This window comes from Argentina silus (assembly GCF_951799395.1).
Source record: "Argentina silus genome assembly, chromosome: 9".
Classification (NCBI taxonomy): domain Eukaryota; kingdom Metazoa; phylum Chordata; class Actinopteri; order Argentiniformes; family Argentinidae; genus Argentina; species Argentina silus.
This window is the reverse complement of record NC_139663.1, coordinates 8,351,253-8,370,227: the sequence shown is the minus strand read 5'-3', so window position 1 is coordinate 8,370,227 and position 18,975 is coordinate 8,351,253. Positions and strand designations below refer to the sequence as shown.

The following is an 18,975-nucleotide window of genomic DNA, read 5'->3' as shown; positions in this document are numbered from 1 at the left end:
ATGCAGTGTCTGTCCGCTGGTTGGCTCTGATGGCATGGTCCATGTTGGGCCACGTACAGAAACAAAACCAATATAATAGACATAAAAGAAACACACAAGAGGCCTGTTTTTTGTCTTTTTATGGAGTAGGTTCTATGTATGATAATGACATCTAATGATAACATTCAGCTATTAGTCTGAGCTAATGTTAAGCAGTAAAACCACAAGGGGGCGTACTATCGACCAGCCCACGGACAGGCCACTGCAGTTGAGTTCACCACTGGCCCCTTTCACTAGGAACATGAGGGAGGAGTCACAATCCAGGCCCATAATCTTCAGAAATTATGATTAAAAAACAATTACAGTTGTCCCCAACTATCACCATCTTTTAAAACACAGTGACGATACTTTCAGCATTACCCATTCCAGTGGAAAATAAAGGGACCGACAAAAAAGTGTGCATCTAAATCACGGGGTGTGAATCACAATGTAAAAAAAAAAAAAAACTGAAAACAAACAAATGAGAATGTTCTAAGAGTAATGTATATGTATATATGATAATATACAAGCAGCAGAATGAAGACTAATACAGAGAGAATTGAAAGCCTATGTAGCATTGGTGCTCTGATGACGGGAAAACAACAAATGAAAATTTAAAAATGGGAGAAAAGAAACTAAAACAAAATAAAAACAATTCAATCGGGGGAAAAATAACATTTACCACTAAGTTTACCATCAGCACAACATGGGCAGGATCAAATCGCTGTAAAAAAGAAACACCAATTGGTTAAGCAGGAAGATTGAGGCACATAGAGAAGGGAGGGTGGGGTGGGGTTGGGAGTGGGGGTTGTGGGGTTTTTAGGGGTTTCAGTACAAGGGGGCCTCAGAGCCAACCTGTCCTCTCTTCACTCTGGGCTGGGTGCTTACAGGGATTTCCTCTCACCACTCTCACCCACCCGTCCCAGTCCCGCCCTAGCCTGGCCCCATCTTGCTCTCACAAACCCTCCAGGGTGTGGAGCTGGACCCCTTGTACCTCTCTTGGGGTAAGCCCAAAATCCTGTACCCCGATATCTGTAGAAACCCCACGCCCCCTCACCCTTCACCCTACCCCAAAGACTGCAAACCAACAGCTGGCTTCAATAACATCCCCATCAGATAAGTGCTCTTGGGGGACTCGAAAGGTAGAGGGAGGGGGAGGGGTAGGGGGTGATTGTAAAAACAGCTGAGTCTGACGACATATCCACTGAACAGGAGAACAGGGTGAGTTCACCGTCCCACAGTTCATGCTTGCAAAGTGTAAAAAAAATAAGATGTCTATTAGGAGCATCTGGTACAGTACGGAGTAATGGTCATGCCTCATTTTATATGAGCATGCAGTCACAATCAGCTGAACCCTGACAACACCACTCTACACACAACCACCATTCTCCCCTCCGTCCCGCTTGCCTCACAGAAGCTTGTCAGCCTGGTTAGCATACTCCCTATTATTTCCTGACTGTCCCACCGCCAACAAGCTCATTTTGAGACATGCTTGCTTACCCCCAGGATGGTGAACATATACAGAAATGTACCTGAAAAAGGGTCAACTGGGCTTTGAGCAGTGTTTAGGAGAATTGATCAGGCACTGTTAGCGTGTAACAAGAAAAAAAAAAAAAAAAAAAAAAAGATTGGCCAAATTACTTGGGGCCTGAATTTGAGAAGTGCCCCATGGAGTATCGATTATAGGTTCCCTTGGGTGTAGCACTTGCAGCACTGCTTAAAGCTCCAGATGACTGTGACACATTTGAGGCAGGCAGGACTGCACCTCTGGGACAAGCATGCTGTGCAGGATGGGCAAAGGGAGAAGGGATGGTGATGGGTGTGTGTGACGGTGGAGGGCATGGCAGGGACAGAGACATTTTGGGTGCAGGAGGGTGGTGTGAGGTTTTCCCTGTAAGTTATACCTAGAGCCCCATCAGTGACACACACACACACACACACACACACACACGCACGCACGCATCTCAGTCCCACATTATGACTGCATACACACACCCACACAGACCCACCCACACACACACCCCCACCCACTTCACAGGTTTGGAAGTAGATACAGGCAGACAGGCAGAGGGGGGAAAACTTGTCTACTCTGCAAGCCATTCAAAGACTAAGCCGTGGTCACAGCCAATCAGAACCCCCAATCGCAGCCACGGACACTCAAAGGGAAAAACACAAATCTACAGACTTGGAACGGATGATTCTACAGGATGTGATGCAATCTTTGGTTACTAGATCAATCTTGATTTTAATTGGATCTTTGTGTTTGCTTTGCTTTTTTTTTTCAAATCAAAGCGATGTACGTGAGCAGATTGTGCCAAGTGAAATAAGAGAGTTTAGTGATTTATAAAGCGAAGAGGAGGAAGCTGAGAGAGGCCATTAGCCTACATTGTAAAGGGGGTGTTACATTAAGGTAAATTGTAGAGTGGGAGAAACACACGCACGCACACACACATACACACACACACGCACACGCACACACTCACACTCACTCTGACAGAGGGAATCCAACAAACCTTACCTAAAAAAGGGGCAAAAAGAACAAAAGAAGAGTAAGAACAAAGTCAATACAGTGAAAACTTAAAGCATAGGGGACACATTGCTATTCATTCAAAATTCAAAAAGGTTTCTCTTCTGATAGGGAGGAGAGAAAGGAGAGGAAGATTATAATCCTGTATAACACAATCCCACAGATTCTATCGTCCCGTTATCACGTGATCGTGTTGTGGCGAGTCCACTCCTCGAAGTCGATTTTTGTACACAGAAATATTTGTACACAGTTATTGGGTTCAAACACTGGCCCATTAATCCCCACAACAATTGGACATGCATTGCCACAGACTCATCTACCCACAGAGCTGGCTGCTTACATAACCACACAAAACTGATGCCAACGGCAACGGACACAACACAAGAGTGCTACTAAACGGAGACACTGAAGCACTACTTGCCCACTTCCACACTCCCAGTGTATGTGCCAATCACATCAAACAACCGTCGATTCTGGAGTTTTGGGGCACTTAAGACAAACAAACACAGCAAACACACTGTGGCTGTGGAGCTATCCGTTTCAAATGGGATCATTCTCAGTGTCGTATTTTCTGCCCATTCCCAGGTAGCTGCCACTCTGACCCATAGGAGGCAGTGTCCAGGCTTGCTCCTCTGGGCTTTGGCTCAGTTTTGACAAAGGGGACTGAAGGCTATATATGTCCATGAGAAGAGGTAGAGAAGAGCAGGGACGTCCACAACAACATCGCTACACGAGCTCCTTAGAAACAGACCTGACAAGAGAGTCTGCTCTGAGATTCACTAGTCTGCTAGGAGGATCACCATTTCAATTTGCCATGCCTTGTTTTGTGACAGTAAACAAGCCAGCCAAACGATGACTTGTCAGGGCAGGTGAAGTTCATAGAGACAGGTTGAGTGACTGGTACAAGAAACACATGCTACAAAAGTAGGTGAACAAGAGCTTTGTCTGTTTATATATGCAACGCTCGTCTGAGGCTGTTGTGTGGCATTCCTCTGAGTGAATGCCTGGCAAAGTGGGGCCAATTGGGAGGGTGGGACAGATTTACCACAAGATAAATCAGTCGAGTTACACCCTTAGACAGAGACGCAGGCACAAACTAAAGAGAGCAAAATGTGTACAGTGCATTTTGTACACACATACAGTACACACTGCTAACCTGAGGCTGGCTGTGATGCAGTGCAGAGGCCTGATGCATCTGAAGCTACTGCAGTGAGTGTAGAATTGCATTAGCAAAATTCAACGCCTTTTTCTCTAAAAGATACTCTTACGACTCTTGGTTCTGTGGCATATATCTACAGTAGTCACTCACTAGTCAGTTTGACCTTGAATGGAATGATTAAGTGAAATATAGTCACATTTTCAAGACACAATTCAACATGTCTAACACCTGTGCAGGGTGCAGAGCTGGACATTTAGACTCCTCCCCAGTCGTAAAAGTGTGAGAGATGAGTGAGTCAGATGAATTGTCTCAGGCTGGAAGGTATCCAGAGACTCTGCCAAAACAAAGGCTTTCATGACTCAAAGTCATGTGGTTGGGAGAGCCACTAAGTGTGTGTGTGTGTGTGTGTGTGTGTGTGTGTGTGTGTGTACGCAAATCGGTTAGAGATAGTCAGTGCGTTTTGCACTCAGGGATGTTTCTCATTAACGTGCTGTAATTCAGCCCAGATGCTTCCTGTTGGGTGCATGGGGAGAGGGCTGTGTGTGAGGAGAAGGGGTGACGGGGGTTGAGGAGTGGTACAGCGAGGGGTGGAGGAAAACTGAATAAAAGGAGTGAATTATGGTGGTCGAAAGGGGGTTAGGGCTACTGGACTTCACCCCGTAAAAACAAAACCACAGTCACCACACTCTAAACAAACCCTCAGTAGACTGCATGGACAACACAGCCCGCCAACAATGACATCATTCAAAGCTGCTGGTGGAAAACAACACTATATATCAGGGGGACGGAGAGGGGGAACGTGAGGGAGCAGGAGAGCAGGAGAGGAGGTGGGAGTGAGGGTAGGGAATGTAACAAGCAGGAGTTCAGTGGAGACAAGCCAAGGCCCTGCACCACTGCCACTGAGCCAATGAGCTGAGCCCAGCTAATGAAGTGCTGAGGTGGGCTAAGCCCCACCCAGACAACCAGCTCTCTCCAACCAGCCTGCCCTGCACAGCACCACTCAATACTGCCAGCCAATCACAACCCCCCCTTGCGCAGCACCAGTCAATACTGCCAGCCAATCACAAACCCCCCTTTGCGCAGCACCAGTCAATACTTCCAGCCAATCACTGCCTATAGAGGCAAAAAACTATTAGCACAGCCTTCACAGTTCACAGTCGTAAGCTCTCCATCCTGAAGAATGCACTGAGTGCTGTGTGTGATTCTGAGTGCATTTAAAGATAGAGCACACTGGTGAAGCCCTGCACAAAAACACTGACATAAAAGCTTGCAGGCCCACTAAGACACAACTGTATGTAGCCCAGGGTCTCTCTCTTGCCCATACCTTCTTGGAACTCCTGTATATATCTGACGTATACGAGTATCTGATCTTTGGCAATTGCTCCATCCTGTCCTCTGGTACGTTGAGTAGACTTTTCGGCATATTGCTTTCACCCATCCAATACTTTCACATTTATAGGAGTGCCTAGAGGATTTCTAATTCAGCATGTCATTGTAGAGTACGCTAATTACACCAGGACAATACATGCCTGAGGCAAGAACGCTCCAAAAACAGCCTCTGTAATAACTGTAGTCTTAACACTGTCTCTCAACTCAGAAGCTGTAAGATTGCAAGTCAACTGAAATGACCATAGTCTGTGATGAGCCACGGTCAGTGAACATGACGCATCATAATTCAGTTAAGTCTGATCAAAATCAGTCTTTCAAGTGTGAGGATTTCACAGTCCGAAAAATAAGGAGGTTATTCACTGGCATCGGTATGCATGCATGGAAACCCTGAAATAACAGAATTGCTTAAAGTGAACCAGTTACCAGAGAAAGATCAATAAATTCAATTGAAAAGAGGGATAAGATTAACAGTTTCCAATCTAATCAACTTAATTGCCTGAATTACTGGATATAAGATTGAGGAAGAGAGAACGGGAAGGCATAAATTACTGCTGTTATAATGCTGGTAACATAAAGATCTCATCAGTTATGGTAACTCTTGCAATCTTCCACAAGAGCAAATCTCTGCAACGGCAAGTGCGAATTCATACCATCAGACGCATGCTAGACAGGATATTTGAAAAATGTAGATAACATTCCAAAACTCCAAACGCCAATTGTTCAAAGCAAATTACACCCAGCATTTGACTTTAACCTTGATCTGGAGCGCATCTGGAAAGCAGACAAACCCAGGTTCAGAATGGGTAAAAAGACTCTACAGGACGACAGAGAAGAACAAACAGCAGCTCCTGTTGGCTGAGGGCAATTTGTCTCAAGGGAGCTTGGGAGCATCGGTGCGAGTGTGTGTGCGGACAGCCGTTCGCCCTCGTAAAAACCGTCCGCATTGCCCGCCAAAAAAAACCTCTGCCCTACTTTAGTCAGACCTGCTCTAGGCTAAATGCATCATGAGAAGGGAACAGCAATGACGCAAATAACAAGCAGTATTCACCTCCCTCCCTTTGCCCCCTTCACTGCTCCTGTCCTGTCCCTGGGTTCATTTACACTATCATATCTACACCTGGTTCCAAGTGAAAGGCAGTGTAAGACCGACAGGACCAACTGGGTCACAAAATACTCTGATCGGTTTTCTTTTCCTACCAAATGAAGAAGACAGATAAAAGAGATTAGAAAAAAAGGACATGGTGGTAAAGAAATAGAAAGGAACAGTTGTAACCAAAAATAAGAAACGTAAAATAAAACCTTGAGAGGGGTGAGGCAGAGGAGTACTGAGGTGTGTAGAGATAGTACCAGTGCACATTTGAGAGAGGGGGGTAGAGAGATAGAGAGATAGGGGAGAGTGGCTCCTTACCCTGCATGGTTTTGCCCAGTCCTTGCCCCAACTTCCAGCCATGTTTCTGAAGCAGCCGGTGCCCGATGTTATCCTGGCAGATAGAACAGAGGAGAAAAAGACCAAAAATATTCCAATAATAAGAAGAGCTTTCCCCGTTGGCACGGGTCAAAAAACACTCACACATACAGAACTCCTATCACATCATAATATCACCATAATAATCATCATCATCACCTCCTACACCGTGTGACATCAGTGTCTTCCAGCACAAGGAGAGGTGAAGGAGGGGAGGGATAGAGGGTGGGAGATTGAGAAGAGGGATAAGCCTTCAACAATGATGGATAGAAAGGGTTTGTGTAACCTCTAAGCATCTGTGTCCACAATAAGGGGCAGAAAGGGTTACCCCTAACACAGGGGTGCTGTTTAAAACCTCGGAGGTCTAGGGCTTACAAACTGGGGAAGAGCATTTCTACTCATTGTGCTAACATAGACAAATACATTAACTGAGACAAGGAAGAGGAGGAGGAGGAGGAGAAAGGAGACGGTAATATATGTATCACACGCTCATACATATATGAACCGCTGTACAGCGATATCTTAATACACAAACAAATAGAAAAAGGAAACGGAACAGGTATGGAAATCTTGCATTAACAGAAAGAGGACCAGAAACTCCAAGCTTGCTGTGATTCCATAACCATGACAAAAGGGAGCACCACGAAACATATGCAGCTGTCACGAAAGAAATACAGCAAGAGAGGGGGAGCGAGAGAGAGAGAGAGAAGAAGAGAGGAGGTGCTAAGAGGGCCTTGGGTTACCATTACAAGGCCCGGGGGTTGTGAGCGTGTGCGTGTGTAGAGGAGAGACATTGTGTGCATGACTGAGACTGTTATATATCGCTATGGGTCAGCAGTACAACAACAACAAAAAATTAAGTGAAATGCAAGACCATCCCACCACTACACACTACAGTACATCATCAAGCACAAATAAACATAAACAATGAGGTTTGTTTCAGTTGTGATTATAACTATTCCAAGCTTGTCTACCGTTCACCAGAGTGCTGCAATCTACCAAAAACATACTAGAAGAACCTCAAAAAAAAGGATATTTATAATCACAAAGAGAGTAAATGTCAAATTTCACAAAAACAGAAAGTTAAGTGGAGGGGTTGAAACCAAACAGTAAAACAGCATGCAGCTTTTTGTTAAGAGTTTTAACAAAAAGAGACGTCGTTGTTAGTATCATTTTGTATATGGTGCATATACATAGGAGGGGGCAGGGGTCAACACAACTCCAATGATGTTAGTCTGAGATGGGCCCAAGCACAGAGAGGTGATGGCTGGACGGGGTCAAAGGTCTTGACGAAGAGAGGGCAAAGGGCAGGGTTAGGATGGAGCAGGCTGAGCCGTGGCATGGGTGGAGTTCTACAGGTGTGTGACAGGGTGGGCAGTGGCAGTATGGGTTAGTGCATGTGACAGGGGTGGTAGCCACGCACACAGCACACGTTGCATCTCCGCCCATCTGCCTTTGTCAGGCTTGATTTAAAATCTGTTCTTTGACTCTGTGGCATTTCTATCCAAACTGGTGCCCCCCCCCCTTAAACCCCCCCCGTTTGCTGAGCATTCACAAAACCTTTTAATTTCCAATTTTGGTTGAGTAGTGACCTCCCATAACCTAAAATATAGCAATTTTTTGGAAATGGCAGCTTCCCTCCACAGCCAACGGCATTTTCCTTTTTCTCGGAGTCGAGCAAATAAAAGACTGTTCCGTACCCCCAGGGAAAACTGTAATACCCCCTATTTCTGTTGGGTGTGTTTTTCTCCTCTCGTCTAATTTGAGGAACACACACAGCAGAGCGGAGGCCTGGGAATGGACATATGAACTGTATCTGTGCGCCTGTCAGATCCTTTTCCGCTCTGAGCTGAGATAAGAGAGGACTCCCGGCTGGGCATCAGATGCTGGGAGGAGGGTGAGGAAGGATCTCACTTAGAACTAGAACTGGTGTCATACTTCACCTGGCATGGGAGTCACCATGTAACCATGTTCACAGCGGTTGCTAGACAGATCATGCGAAAGCCGATATAAATAAGGAGGGAGACTGGAGTGCTGCCAAAGCGCATGTACTTCAGACGGCAGGACTACGGCTCCCATGATCCCTTGCAACCTCTCTGTGCTGCAGTGAGCTCCTCCCTGCTATTGCTAGGGATGCTTCAATCCTTACTGCAGCAGGATGGTGCAACAGCCTACATACAACCATAAGTGCCGGCCAGGGGGGGAGTAGCTGATCTAATACCACCTTTATCATTGGGTTGGTGAGGAGAAATAAGTGTGTAAACCAATAGTCCAAAACTCTCACCCTTAACTCTACCGCTGCCTCTGCCTCTAAATGAGAGTGAGGAAAAACAGGTTGGGCTGGTGGTGGTGGTGGTGGTGGTGGGGGAGGGGGAGGGGGAGGGGGAGGGGGTGGGCTTCAGTACGAACTGCTGAGATTGATGAGACAATCGAAATGGACTGAGCAGAGTGTGAGGGCGGAGATGATGCGCAGGCTGCGTGCTGAACGACAGGTGAATGCACTCAAATAAGAAACAGAGAGACGGACGGACGGATGAAAGCAACGACGGCGAGTCCAACAGCAGTGCAAGTGGAGTGAAGGCATTTCCATACGAACCTGGCTTTAAAATACTGGGCTGTCAAAAGAACAGTCACACGTGACACAACGTAAGAAACCGGCCAGTCACTAACTCTTTCAACTGCAATTCTTTCTAGCTTTTCTAGTTCTTTAAAAAAAAAAAAAGAGAAAAGCAAATCTTTCTTTTGCCATGAAATAAAAAATAATACTGTACACAAACAAAAATGTGGTAGGCATGTCAATAAATTCACTGATTTCATGATTACTGTTAATATAGGAGAAATAAAAAGAAAATGTTATCCAAACAAGAGAAATCCACAGGAAGAGGGCGGTGGTAAGGAGGTAATGTGCATTGTGCTGTCATTGACACAGTGCATGGGGGGAGGGGTTCAATCAAATAGATGTCGGAGAGGAAGAGATATACAGGGGCACCCTACCACAAACCTCAGAGTGTGTATGAGTCCTGTGGGTTGAGGCTGTGTGTGTGTGTGTGTGTGTGTGTTCAGTAGACGCTGGGTGTGTGAACTGTCATAGTCACACTGTGGTTCAGAACCCCCTGTATATAGGATTTTTTTTTACAGGGATTACTGCACAATTACTGAGGTCATAATCAGCAGAACAGACAACACACTAATCCAGTTAACCAGCAAAAAAAAAAAGAAGAAGAATGAAACCAAAACCCTCTACAGTTGGGTCACATTTAATATGATTATCTCTGAATAATTTCATGATGAAAAATAGCATTGGAGAGAAGTGGGAGAGAGAGGGAGAGAGAGAGAGAGAGAGAGAGAGAGAGAGGGAGAGAGAGAGAGAGAGAGAGAGAGAGAGGGAGAGAGAGAGAGAGAACTAGAACAAGAATGTGACTAGTAAGTGACAGTAGAAAAAAAAGTGGGGTCACAGTCAGGCGTCACCCTCTCTCCTCCCCCTGTGTGGAATGGGATGTTTTTCCAGGAGGCCTGTGGACAGGCCTGCTCTCCTCTGCTCCTCCTCAAACTGGTTTTCCAGCTCCCTTGTCTTTGGCTCTCTGCACACTCGCATTCCTCCCTGCTGAGCATCAGATCAGTGTGACTAAATGGAAACAACTGTCTTTGTGCTTCAGGTGCCAAATACACAAACAGGACACCCTCAACGGGCCAAGCAGAGAACACCACAGCGGTGGGCGGACTGAACAACAGCTCTTTAATATTGACCTTGAGGGATTATCGTGACGACTTTACCCATCGACAGTCTTAAGTTATTCACTGGGGGGGTCCATTACGCTTCCAACCATGTTAAAAACATCAACTCCATCTCTTACTCTGTTAGAGAGCTGTTGCCAAATGGAGGGCTCTCAACAGGACCATAAAGAACTGGGTCAGGGTTGTAAAGGGGACGAGTGAGTGACAGCACTTGACCTTCCCTCTGGAACGTTCCACAGGCTCCTGTTCCCAAATTAAGGGTGGAGCTGGAAGGAGTGCAACACTGTATGGCGGTGTATAGATACAGCTGGAGCCTGTGCTGCGGAGCATAACAATGCATGTACCTGTGTGGGCGGTGTTTGTCTAGGACAACTTTCAAGGTTGATTATTTCAAAGACAGCTGCAGCACAGATGATTACATAAATTGGACCAACATAGCCTTGAGGCATTTGGTGCATCATGGCTGTCTGTCACCAACCTCATGTTGATGGATGTCAGCAGCGAGACCGAGGGTGAAGAGCTACCGAATGGCTGTTAGCAGCAGCGGTGGTAAAAGACAATGTGACAATGTGCAGGGTGGAGGGGGGTCAAGAGCGTTACTGGTATTGTATTACACCTCCAGAGTGACACACTGCCTTTGACTTCTCAGAAATACCCTGACATGACTGAGCTTTGTGTTCCAAATTAAGTTAAATTAAAAATGAATTGCAGTTGAATTAAATTGAATATTACCTCCCTGACTTGGTGCAGTGGTCATGCTGATCAAAGGTTAAAGGCATAAAGTGAAGTGGAACGATGTGAAATCAATCTTCTCTTCAGTCTGAGGCCAGTGACAGAGTGGCCAGTCTGTTGACATGTGTTCTTTCAATCATGTTTGCTCTGGAGTGTGAGTATGTGCCTGTTGATGGTGGCTCTGAGGCTGCCCACTGCATATCTCTCTGGGACAGGGTTGGGAAGGTGGGAAGGTGGGAAGGTTTGGGGTTTGGAGGGGGCAAGGATGGGGACTTTGGATAAATGGTGTGGGAGGGAAAAAGGTGTTGTGAGTAGGACAAGTGTGTCAGAACTCGTACCGAATGCTACCCAGTTAACACATGCAATGCAAAAAACAATATTAGAGAGAAAAAGCGAAAGACCAAGGGAGAGACAGAGAGAGAAAACAGATCCCAATAAAGTACCACAGACCTCTAGCTGCCTACAGATCACACACAATGAGTGGCAGGGGAGAGGCTCCGAGTGGCATGGGCAGAGACACACACAAACAGCTCCCTGACGGAGACACGCAGACGACTGTCACTGCCTGTCACCTGCTGTGGTCACATGGCCAAGAATGTGGTAAAAACACACACACACCTGGCATTGGGGTGTGTATTAAGAAAACGGTGCAATGTTAAGTCCCCATTTCAAGGCCGACTTATGTCAAAACAGTCCACGTTATGATAGTATATATGCATGATGTATGAGGTATGTGAGTGCATGTGATGTTTCCCTCTTAGTGACAGCCGACAGCCCCTCTGATGTAGCTAGGTCTCTCTCCACGTGTGTCAGGAGCTGTGTGCTGCAGCAGGCCAGCTCTCAGTGCCCCTCCATAGACAATAGCGCAGGAGCAAGAGAACCGATTCAGCCAGGTAAGTAGACCACCTCTCCTTCTCTCCTCTCCTCTCCGCTCCGCTCTCCGCCACCCACCGACAGGGAGTGGGTGGGTGCTCCGCAAGGGGGTCAGCTCGGCTTGATCAATCCACCCACCCTGCCAACACTTCAGGGTCTATGTGAGTCACCTCACCTGTGTGCCTGACTGTGGAGGGATGTTCAGGGCCAGTTAAATCTAAAAAGGGGAGATGAATTTACAATCTCATGACGGCCGTCCTAAAGCCATTTCAATATGGCAGTAATCCCCTCCGACCAGCAGGACAGCACAGCTATGACAAGGACAAACTGACCTTGCTGCTGCTGCTGCTCCATGCTGCGGCTTTTCAGAGCCTCAAAACAGACACAGGTTTATTTACACCCAGTGCCAGGGTGGTTTAAAACACTACGGCTTTGTTATATTCTGAACTTCATTCTTATGTATAGCTGATAGCATATAGCCGTACTTAGCCTGGGAGGTGTACATACATTACACACATAAATGGTCTCTCACCTGTCCGTGTAGTCTATATGATGGAAAAGCAAGGAAAGCTTTATTAAAAGCTTACCAGGAAGTAGCAGGGGGGCATTTTAACTGCCGTATATTAGTCTAAGAGCTCTCAGTGCAATGCTGAGCTTAACATTGTGCCAGTGTCTTGAGATGCTCAGATCAATAACCTCAAATTCCAAATGAGTTTGAGTCACCCACACATCTACAATGCTCTACGGCAGAGAGAGACAGAGAGAGAGAGCGAGGGGGAGATTGTGGAGATGAGAGTGGAGTTTGGGCCGGCTCACCATGATGCTTCAGAGAGAAAGAGAGAGAGGGAGGGAGGGGGGGGGGAGGGGGGGGTAGGGGGAGAGGAAAGAGCTGCCTGCGATATTATCTATGTGCCTCGTCAGTGAAAAAATGCAGTCCCAGTTGCACAAGCACCATGCCAGCACAGAATGACATAGGGTACTGTACACCGAATCACTGTGTAGTAGAGAGAGAAACAGAGAGAGAGAGAGAGAGAGAGAGAGAGAAACAGAGAGAGAGAGAATAACAGAGATAGGACCGTATGAGCTTGGATGCATGAGAAAGACAGCAGAGACATTTGAGAGTGAGAGAGTAGAAAGAGGTCGACAGGACAGATGTGAAGAGTGTGACAGAGAGAGGAGAGGGTGAAAGAGAGACAGGAAGAGAAGCGTTACAAGGAGACCCTAAAAAGATAGGAGTAGGAAAGCAAGAGCGTGCAAATACAAACCGGGTCATTGCTGCTTAGCTAATAGGGGCCAATTCGCTGCAGGAGAGAAATGTCGAACACCCCAAGTTGTGTACAATAAGATAACTGTCCTATACACACACAAACAAATACTAAGTGCGCTCTCTATCACACTCTCTATCACACTCTCTTTCGCTCACACACACACACACACGCGCGCACTTCTTCTCTTGCTTTCTGGAGTGGATAAGGCACTGAGGGGTCTCTTTCCAAAATGAGGTCGTTCGGAGCCACAGCAGAATCATCCGATATAGACCAGCCAGCCACCTCTTCAGGATACTATTTCCATGATCACTATGCAACGTGTTTGTGTGAAATTTAGCGAGAGTGCTAATCCAGTTAGCCCAGACGCTATTAGATTAAATGTGTATGTATCGACAGAGCCCTCTGTGAGGACGTGGCGCATCTTGTGACTGTGTTGCCGTGAGTAGGGTGGCAGCCGGCTATAATTAACTATTTAAGAGTGTCACTGTGTTTATGTGTGCATCAACAAAGACAGTTTGTCTTTATATGGGTCAAGTGTGTGTGTGTGTGTGTGTGTGTGTCAGAGCCTTTGAGTGTGGAGGGATAGGTTGTAGAGAGGGCTAGACAGGTTTGGCACAAACGTCCCTTATTGCTCAGTTGCCAGGGCAGGCTTGGCCACCAAGGACAAGTGGGGCAAATGGGGCTTAGCCAACTAACACTGCTCAGCTCAACGACTCCATACTACGTCATGTAACTATGATACTCAATAGAATTTTGGACGATAACTACTGTAGCCAATAATTGCAGAATACCTCATCTTAATGCTGATAGTCTTTATGTTCCTTTTTATTCAATGAATAGTTGACGGCTGGTATCTAAGCGTATGAATTCGTGACAATGCTTTATCCACTCCACTCTTTCACAATCAGCTAAAACTCAACGAGAGCCTGATGACTGAATAATGGCTACAAGGACACAGATACACACATTCAGAGTTTATCTATGATTAAAGTAAAAAAAAAAGAATAATTACAAATTAGTGATTTTAAACGATATTCATCCAGTTTTTTGGCTACATGAATGTAGAACTATCACACAGGAAATGTAACGGAAGGAAAAGGACTAAGGGAGGGAGGGACTAGAAAAGGACTAAGGGAGGGACTATAAACGGACTAAGGGAGGGAGGGACTATAAAAGGACTAAGGGAGGGAGGGACTATAAAAGGACTAAGGGAGGGAGGGACTATAAAAGGACTAAGGGAGGGACTATAAAAGGACTAAGGGAGGGACTATAACAGGACTAAGGGAGGGAGGGACTATAAAAGGACTAAGGGAGGGACTATAAAAGGACTAAGGGAGGGACTATAAAAGGACTAAGGGAGGGAGGGACTATAAAAGGACTAAGGGAGGGACTATAAAAGGACTAAGGTAGGGAGGGACTATAAAAGGACTAAGGGAGGGAGGGACTATAAAAGGACTAAGGGAGGGAGGGACTATAAAAGGACTAAGGGAGGGAGGGACTATAAAAGGACTAAGGGAGGGACTATAACAGGACTAAGGGAGGGAGGGACTATAACAGGACTAAGGGAGGGAGGGACTATAAAAGGACTAAGGTAGGGAGGGACTATAAAAGGACTAAGGGAGGGAGGGACTATAAAAGGACTAAGGTAGGGAGGGACTATAAAAGGACTAAGGGAGGGACTATAAAAGGACTAAGGGAGGGACTATAAAAGGACTAAGGGAGGGAGGGACTAGAAAAGGACTAAGGGAGGGACTAGAAAAGGCACTACGCCACTTTAGACAAGTGATTCTACTGGACTGATAAGGGTGTGGTCAAGGAAACACTGTGGACATGTCTATCACACAGGCAGGGTGAATGAAGAAAGGGGCATGGCTCCTTTTTGGACCAATCATCCACTCTCACACATGGTTTCAAGTTGAGCTGGTCCAATAAGGCGAGGTGAGGGAGATGACCTTACCGATTCTATGGGCTTGTCCAGGGACGCCTGCTCCAGCTCCAACTGGCCTTCTTCATAGTGGTCAAAGTGATTTCCCCCCTTAGAGACAGAGATGAGGACAGAGGCTTAGACATCATGTCAGAGAGTGGACAGCTAGCTCTCACACACACTCTCTCACACACACACACACACACACACAGCAAGAGAGAGTGCTCAGTGAAAAGCCAGAGGGAACAACAACCAAAATGAAAAGTGGAACATTAATGAAAAATAGGAACTCAATGTTTTTGTGTTCCCTAGATGGAAGTGAAACCATTTCAGCTCCCAAGAGCCTAAAAACACACATTTCACAATTAGGTCTAGACACAGACCCAAGTCAGAGGACAAAAATGATGCATAAATGGAGTGTTAAATAGACATACCTTTATGCACGTGCACACACCACACACCACACAACACACACAATCGGACCAACTTAGCCTGTTGAGGTTTTGAGAACCTTATCTTCTGCCAAAATGTTGACAGTTGAGTAGTTACATATCTTTTAAAGACAGAGGGGAAAACCTTACAACACTCTTGATCTGTCCCTCTGTGTTTAAAACCAGTTTAAATAGGATAGATTGTTAATTGAGCATTTCAATGCCATGATGTCCTTAAAGGTGCAGGGTGCAAGTCTGTTGGAAATCGGCCACCGTGTCAAAATTCAGTTTTGACACAATATCCCGAACAACAACATCCTCCCTAATAATAACACAACTCCCCGAAATTGACTTGCTGTGTCAGACATTAGCTGTTGTGTTTCTGCCTGCGTGCATGATTCGAAGAGACAGTCACCAGAGACAGAAAGGTAAAAATCGGTGAGTCCACTCCCCTAGGACACCGCTGGTCAGTAACATGTTTGTATACAAACCGAATGTCGCCCCATAGACATTCCCTTTTCGGGCCCAAAACAGCTTTGTAAATGACACATTTCTTTCAAGGAATCTCATTCCCTGATCGCTACTGCTTAAACATAGGTGATTACAACCATTAGAAAGCTTTTAGAACAGCACAAAATACTGTCACTTATGAAACAGAGGATAACATGGGAACATTGATCCAGAACAGAATTTTGAAAGTTCAAGCATCCTATCAACATCGGGTTCCTTGACCTGTCGAGAAGGCGTATGTGTTTATACAATGTGTAAGTGCAGCCTCTCTCCTAAGACGAGACCATTTTCTTTCAGAGGCAGCAGACGGAAATGAAGGTCACCTTGGAACGCAGATGATAGCGCAGTCTTGACCTTCAGTCTAAGGCTGAGATCTCCTTAGGCTCGGTGCTAACTGCTGACTTTATTAACTGCTTTCTCAACTGAGACTCATTAAGTTGAACACAACCTCCGATGAGGATCCATTTCTAGCCAACACATTTTTATCACAGAGCATCAAGCCTAAATGGGTTTGGGCCGGTGGGATGTCTTTTGATCAATCTCTCTGATGTGTTCTGAAGCTTTCAGAGGAGGCAGCAGTGAGTGACTCTACTGATACACAGAGTCGTCTATCGCCTCATCTCTCCCACTCTGACAAAGCAGTTGCAGAACACGACTGTCACAAGATAGAGCATTTGTGCTTCAACCGACAACATACCGGAGAAACCAAGTGGGGCTCACATCAAACAGATTTACTTTTGTCTTTCTATACTGACCCTATTCGTGACAACAATGGATTTGAAGTTCTACCACAAACAACGGCACATATCACCCTAATAACAGTAGTTTGGTCCCAGTTCAACAGTAGTCAATTTCAAAGACCAGAGCACTGTATCAGCATGTTTGTGGAGAATTCCATAAGCAGCTCCTTATTCTGAATATTCTTCTTCTTTCCTCCATCTCTTCTCTCCTGCTCCTTCTCAGTTTCTGATCCGACTGCCTAATGTGCGACCAGCTGCAGCTCCCACCAGAATGACCTCATCTTTTCTCTGCTGCCGGCCATCTCTACTCTTTCTCTGCTTTTCACAAAACACAAGAAATATGTTGATTGAAATGAATATAAAATGGACACCTAGTCTTAACTTCCAAATGCATTCATTAATTGTGGGTTTCCGCTTGCACGCCTACACTGAAATGGATGCTTAACTGAGTAGGACCCCTCATTAGGGGAGCAGACTGATGGAGATATTAAATTATCAAATATAATATAGGCCATTTATAGCTGACACTTTTTTATCTAAAGTGACTAACATTGCAGTGAGTGCATACATTTCAGTGAATATGGTCCCAGCAGGAATCGAACCCACAACCTAAGCGTTGTTAGCGCCATGGTGTACCAACTAAGCCACAGAGGACCACTCTGATATGACAGAGAGAGAGGCTCATGGTGAGAGGAACGTTTTGCATAATTCTATTACAGGCAACATGCCCGGCCCAAATACCGATGTAAATAATTTGAGCGTTTCTCTGACAGTGGGATGAAGTAGGGACTACTACTAGAACAACCCTCTTGTGTTGGTCTGGGTGTTCCCTGTGCAGTGTTGCTTGGCAGCGGGCTCCCGTGTCGTCAAGGACAGAAACACCAAGTGAATACTGAGCATCTGAACGCCTAGACTGGATAATATTCACACAGAGCTCTACTGTCCTAAGCTGGATTGGCCCTCTCAGCCCATAATACAGACTCATTCATGATGATAGTGCGCAAGCTCGCTCTCTCTCTCTCTCTCACAACACACACACCAAATCAGACAAAAGCATCATAAATCCTCCTAACCTCACACTATCCGATGGTGCACCCTTTTAGCAACATGATACACAGTGAGCCTCCGCTACTCTCATTCACAATTAGGGTTGCAAAGTTTAAGAAACGTCCTTAATCGATAGTCGATAACGTTAACGATCAATCAATCGATTAAACTTTTTTTTTTTTTAAACAAAACAGCAAATTGTAACTTATGACAGAAAATACAAAATGTATGTTTTCCTCAATCAAAGCTATATTTGTACATTTGAGGCTTATTTTGATAGCAAAAATAAAAACAGAATCACGAAGGGCTTAAAATATAGCCAATGGCTCATAAAATTGCCGCTCTCTGCAAAATATAACATTTCATCACTGGAACTTGTATAGATAAACAATTATGAAGGGCAATAAAGAATTATGAACGGCTATATTTTTAATACTTCATAATTCTCAGTTTATACAAGTTCCAATCCTGATGTGATACGATGTTATATTTTGTGATGGGCTACATTTTTGGTGGAGAGCAGCCACTTTACGAGCCGTCGGCTATATTTTGGTGATTGGGGGGTCGTAGCCTACAACAACAACTTAGGCCAATATTTACCTCCACAAACTGAGCACCCGACTCACCCCTGAGCTTACCTACTGGTTTTTATTTTAGAATATTAGCATGTTAACATGCTCAGGGATGAGTCGCGTACGCAGCCTGTTCACAGTACGGCTAGCTGCTGAAAACACCCGCTCAGATGGGACCGATGTCCCGGGGATGCACAAGAAGTGGCGTGCCAGTTTTTGCTTCTAGGGAATCTGTCTCCATAGATTTTCCACCAGTTTGTGGGATTTACATCCAGAGGTGGGGGAATGTCCCCTCAGAAAGTTTTCATCCTTTGTTTCAACGTCACTGGCGGCGAAGGCGGTGTTGTACTAAGTAGTGTCATCGCATTGGCGGGGCCTCTCCCAGACGTGCAGCTCCCTGGACTGCAGCTGCAGCGGCAGGTGCCCCCCACCCCGAGCTCGCTTCTTCATCTCTTGCTTTAGTGGCCGTATCCACTGTTGCCCCCAGTTCCAGAAATAATGATTTCACCAAAAGCTCCCAATCGTACAGGTCCGAGATGAGACCACAGGTAGTTCAATTTCATTGTTTATTTTGATACGCTTGAT

At 45.7% G+C, this 18,975-nt stretch overlaps 1 protein-coding gene across 7 annotated transcripts in view; it reads right to left on the bottom strand.

Annotated features, from left to right (window-relative positions):
- The window catches only part of gpatch8 (G patch domain containing 8), a 33,204-nt gene that overhangs the window by 9,993 nt on the left and 4,236 nt on the right, over nt 1–18,975 (bottom strand). Inside the window, exons 1-4 of one of the 7 annotated variants that reach the window (XM_083676307.1) lie at nt 6,718–7,570; nt 6,502–6,574; nt 2,508–2,536; nt 701–742 (exon numbers count right to left, since the gene is read on the bottom strand). Coding sequence is in view for 2 of the 7 variants with exons in the window: in XM_083676303.1 (XP_083532429.1) it covers nt 6,502–6,574; nt 15,124–15,201 (151 nt within the window). In the remaining 5 variants the exon portion in view is untranslated. Of the gene's footprint in view, nt 1–700; nt 743–2,507; nt 2,537–6,501; nt 6,618–6,717; nt 7,571–15,123; nt 15,202–18,975 lie in introns of those variants that run through there. The other 6 variants (XM_083676306.1, XM_083676303.1, XM_083676304.1 and 3 more) reach the window with 6 other exon arrangements.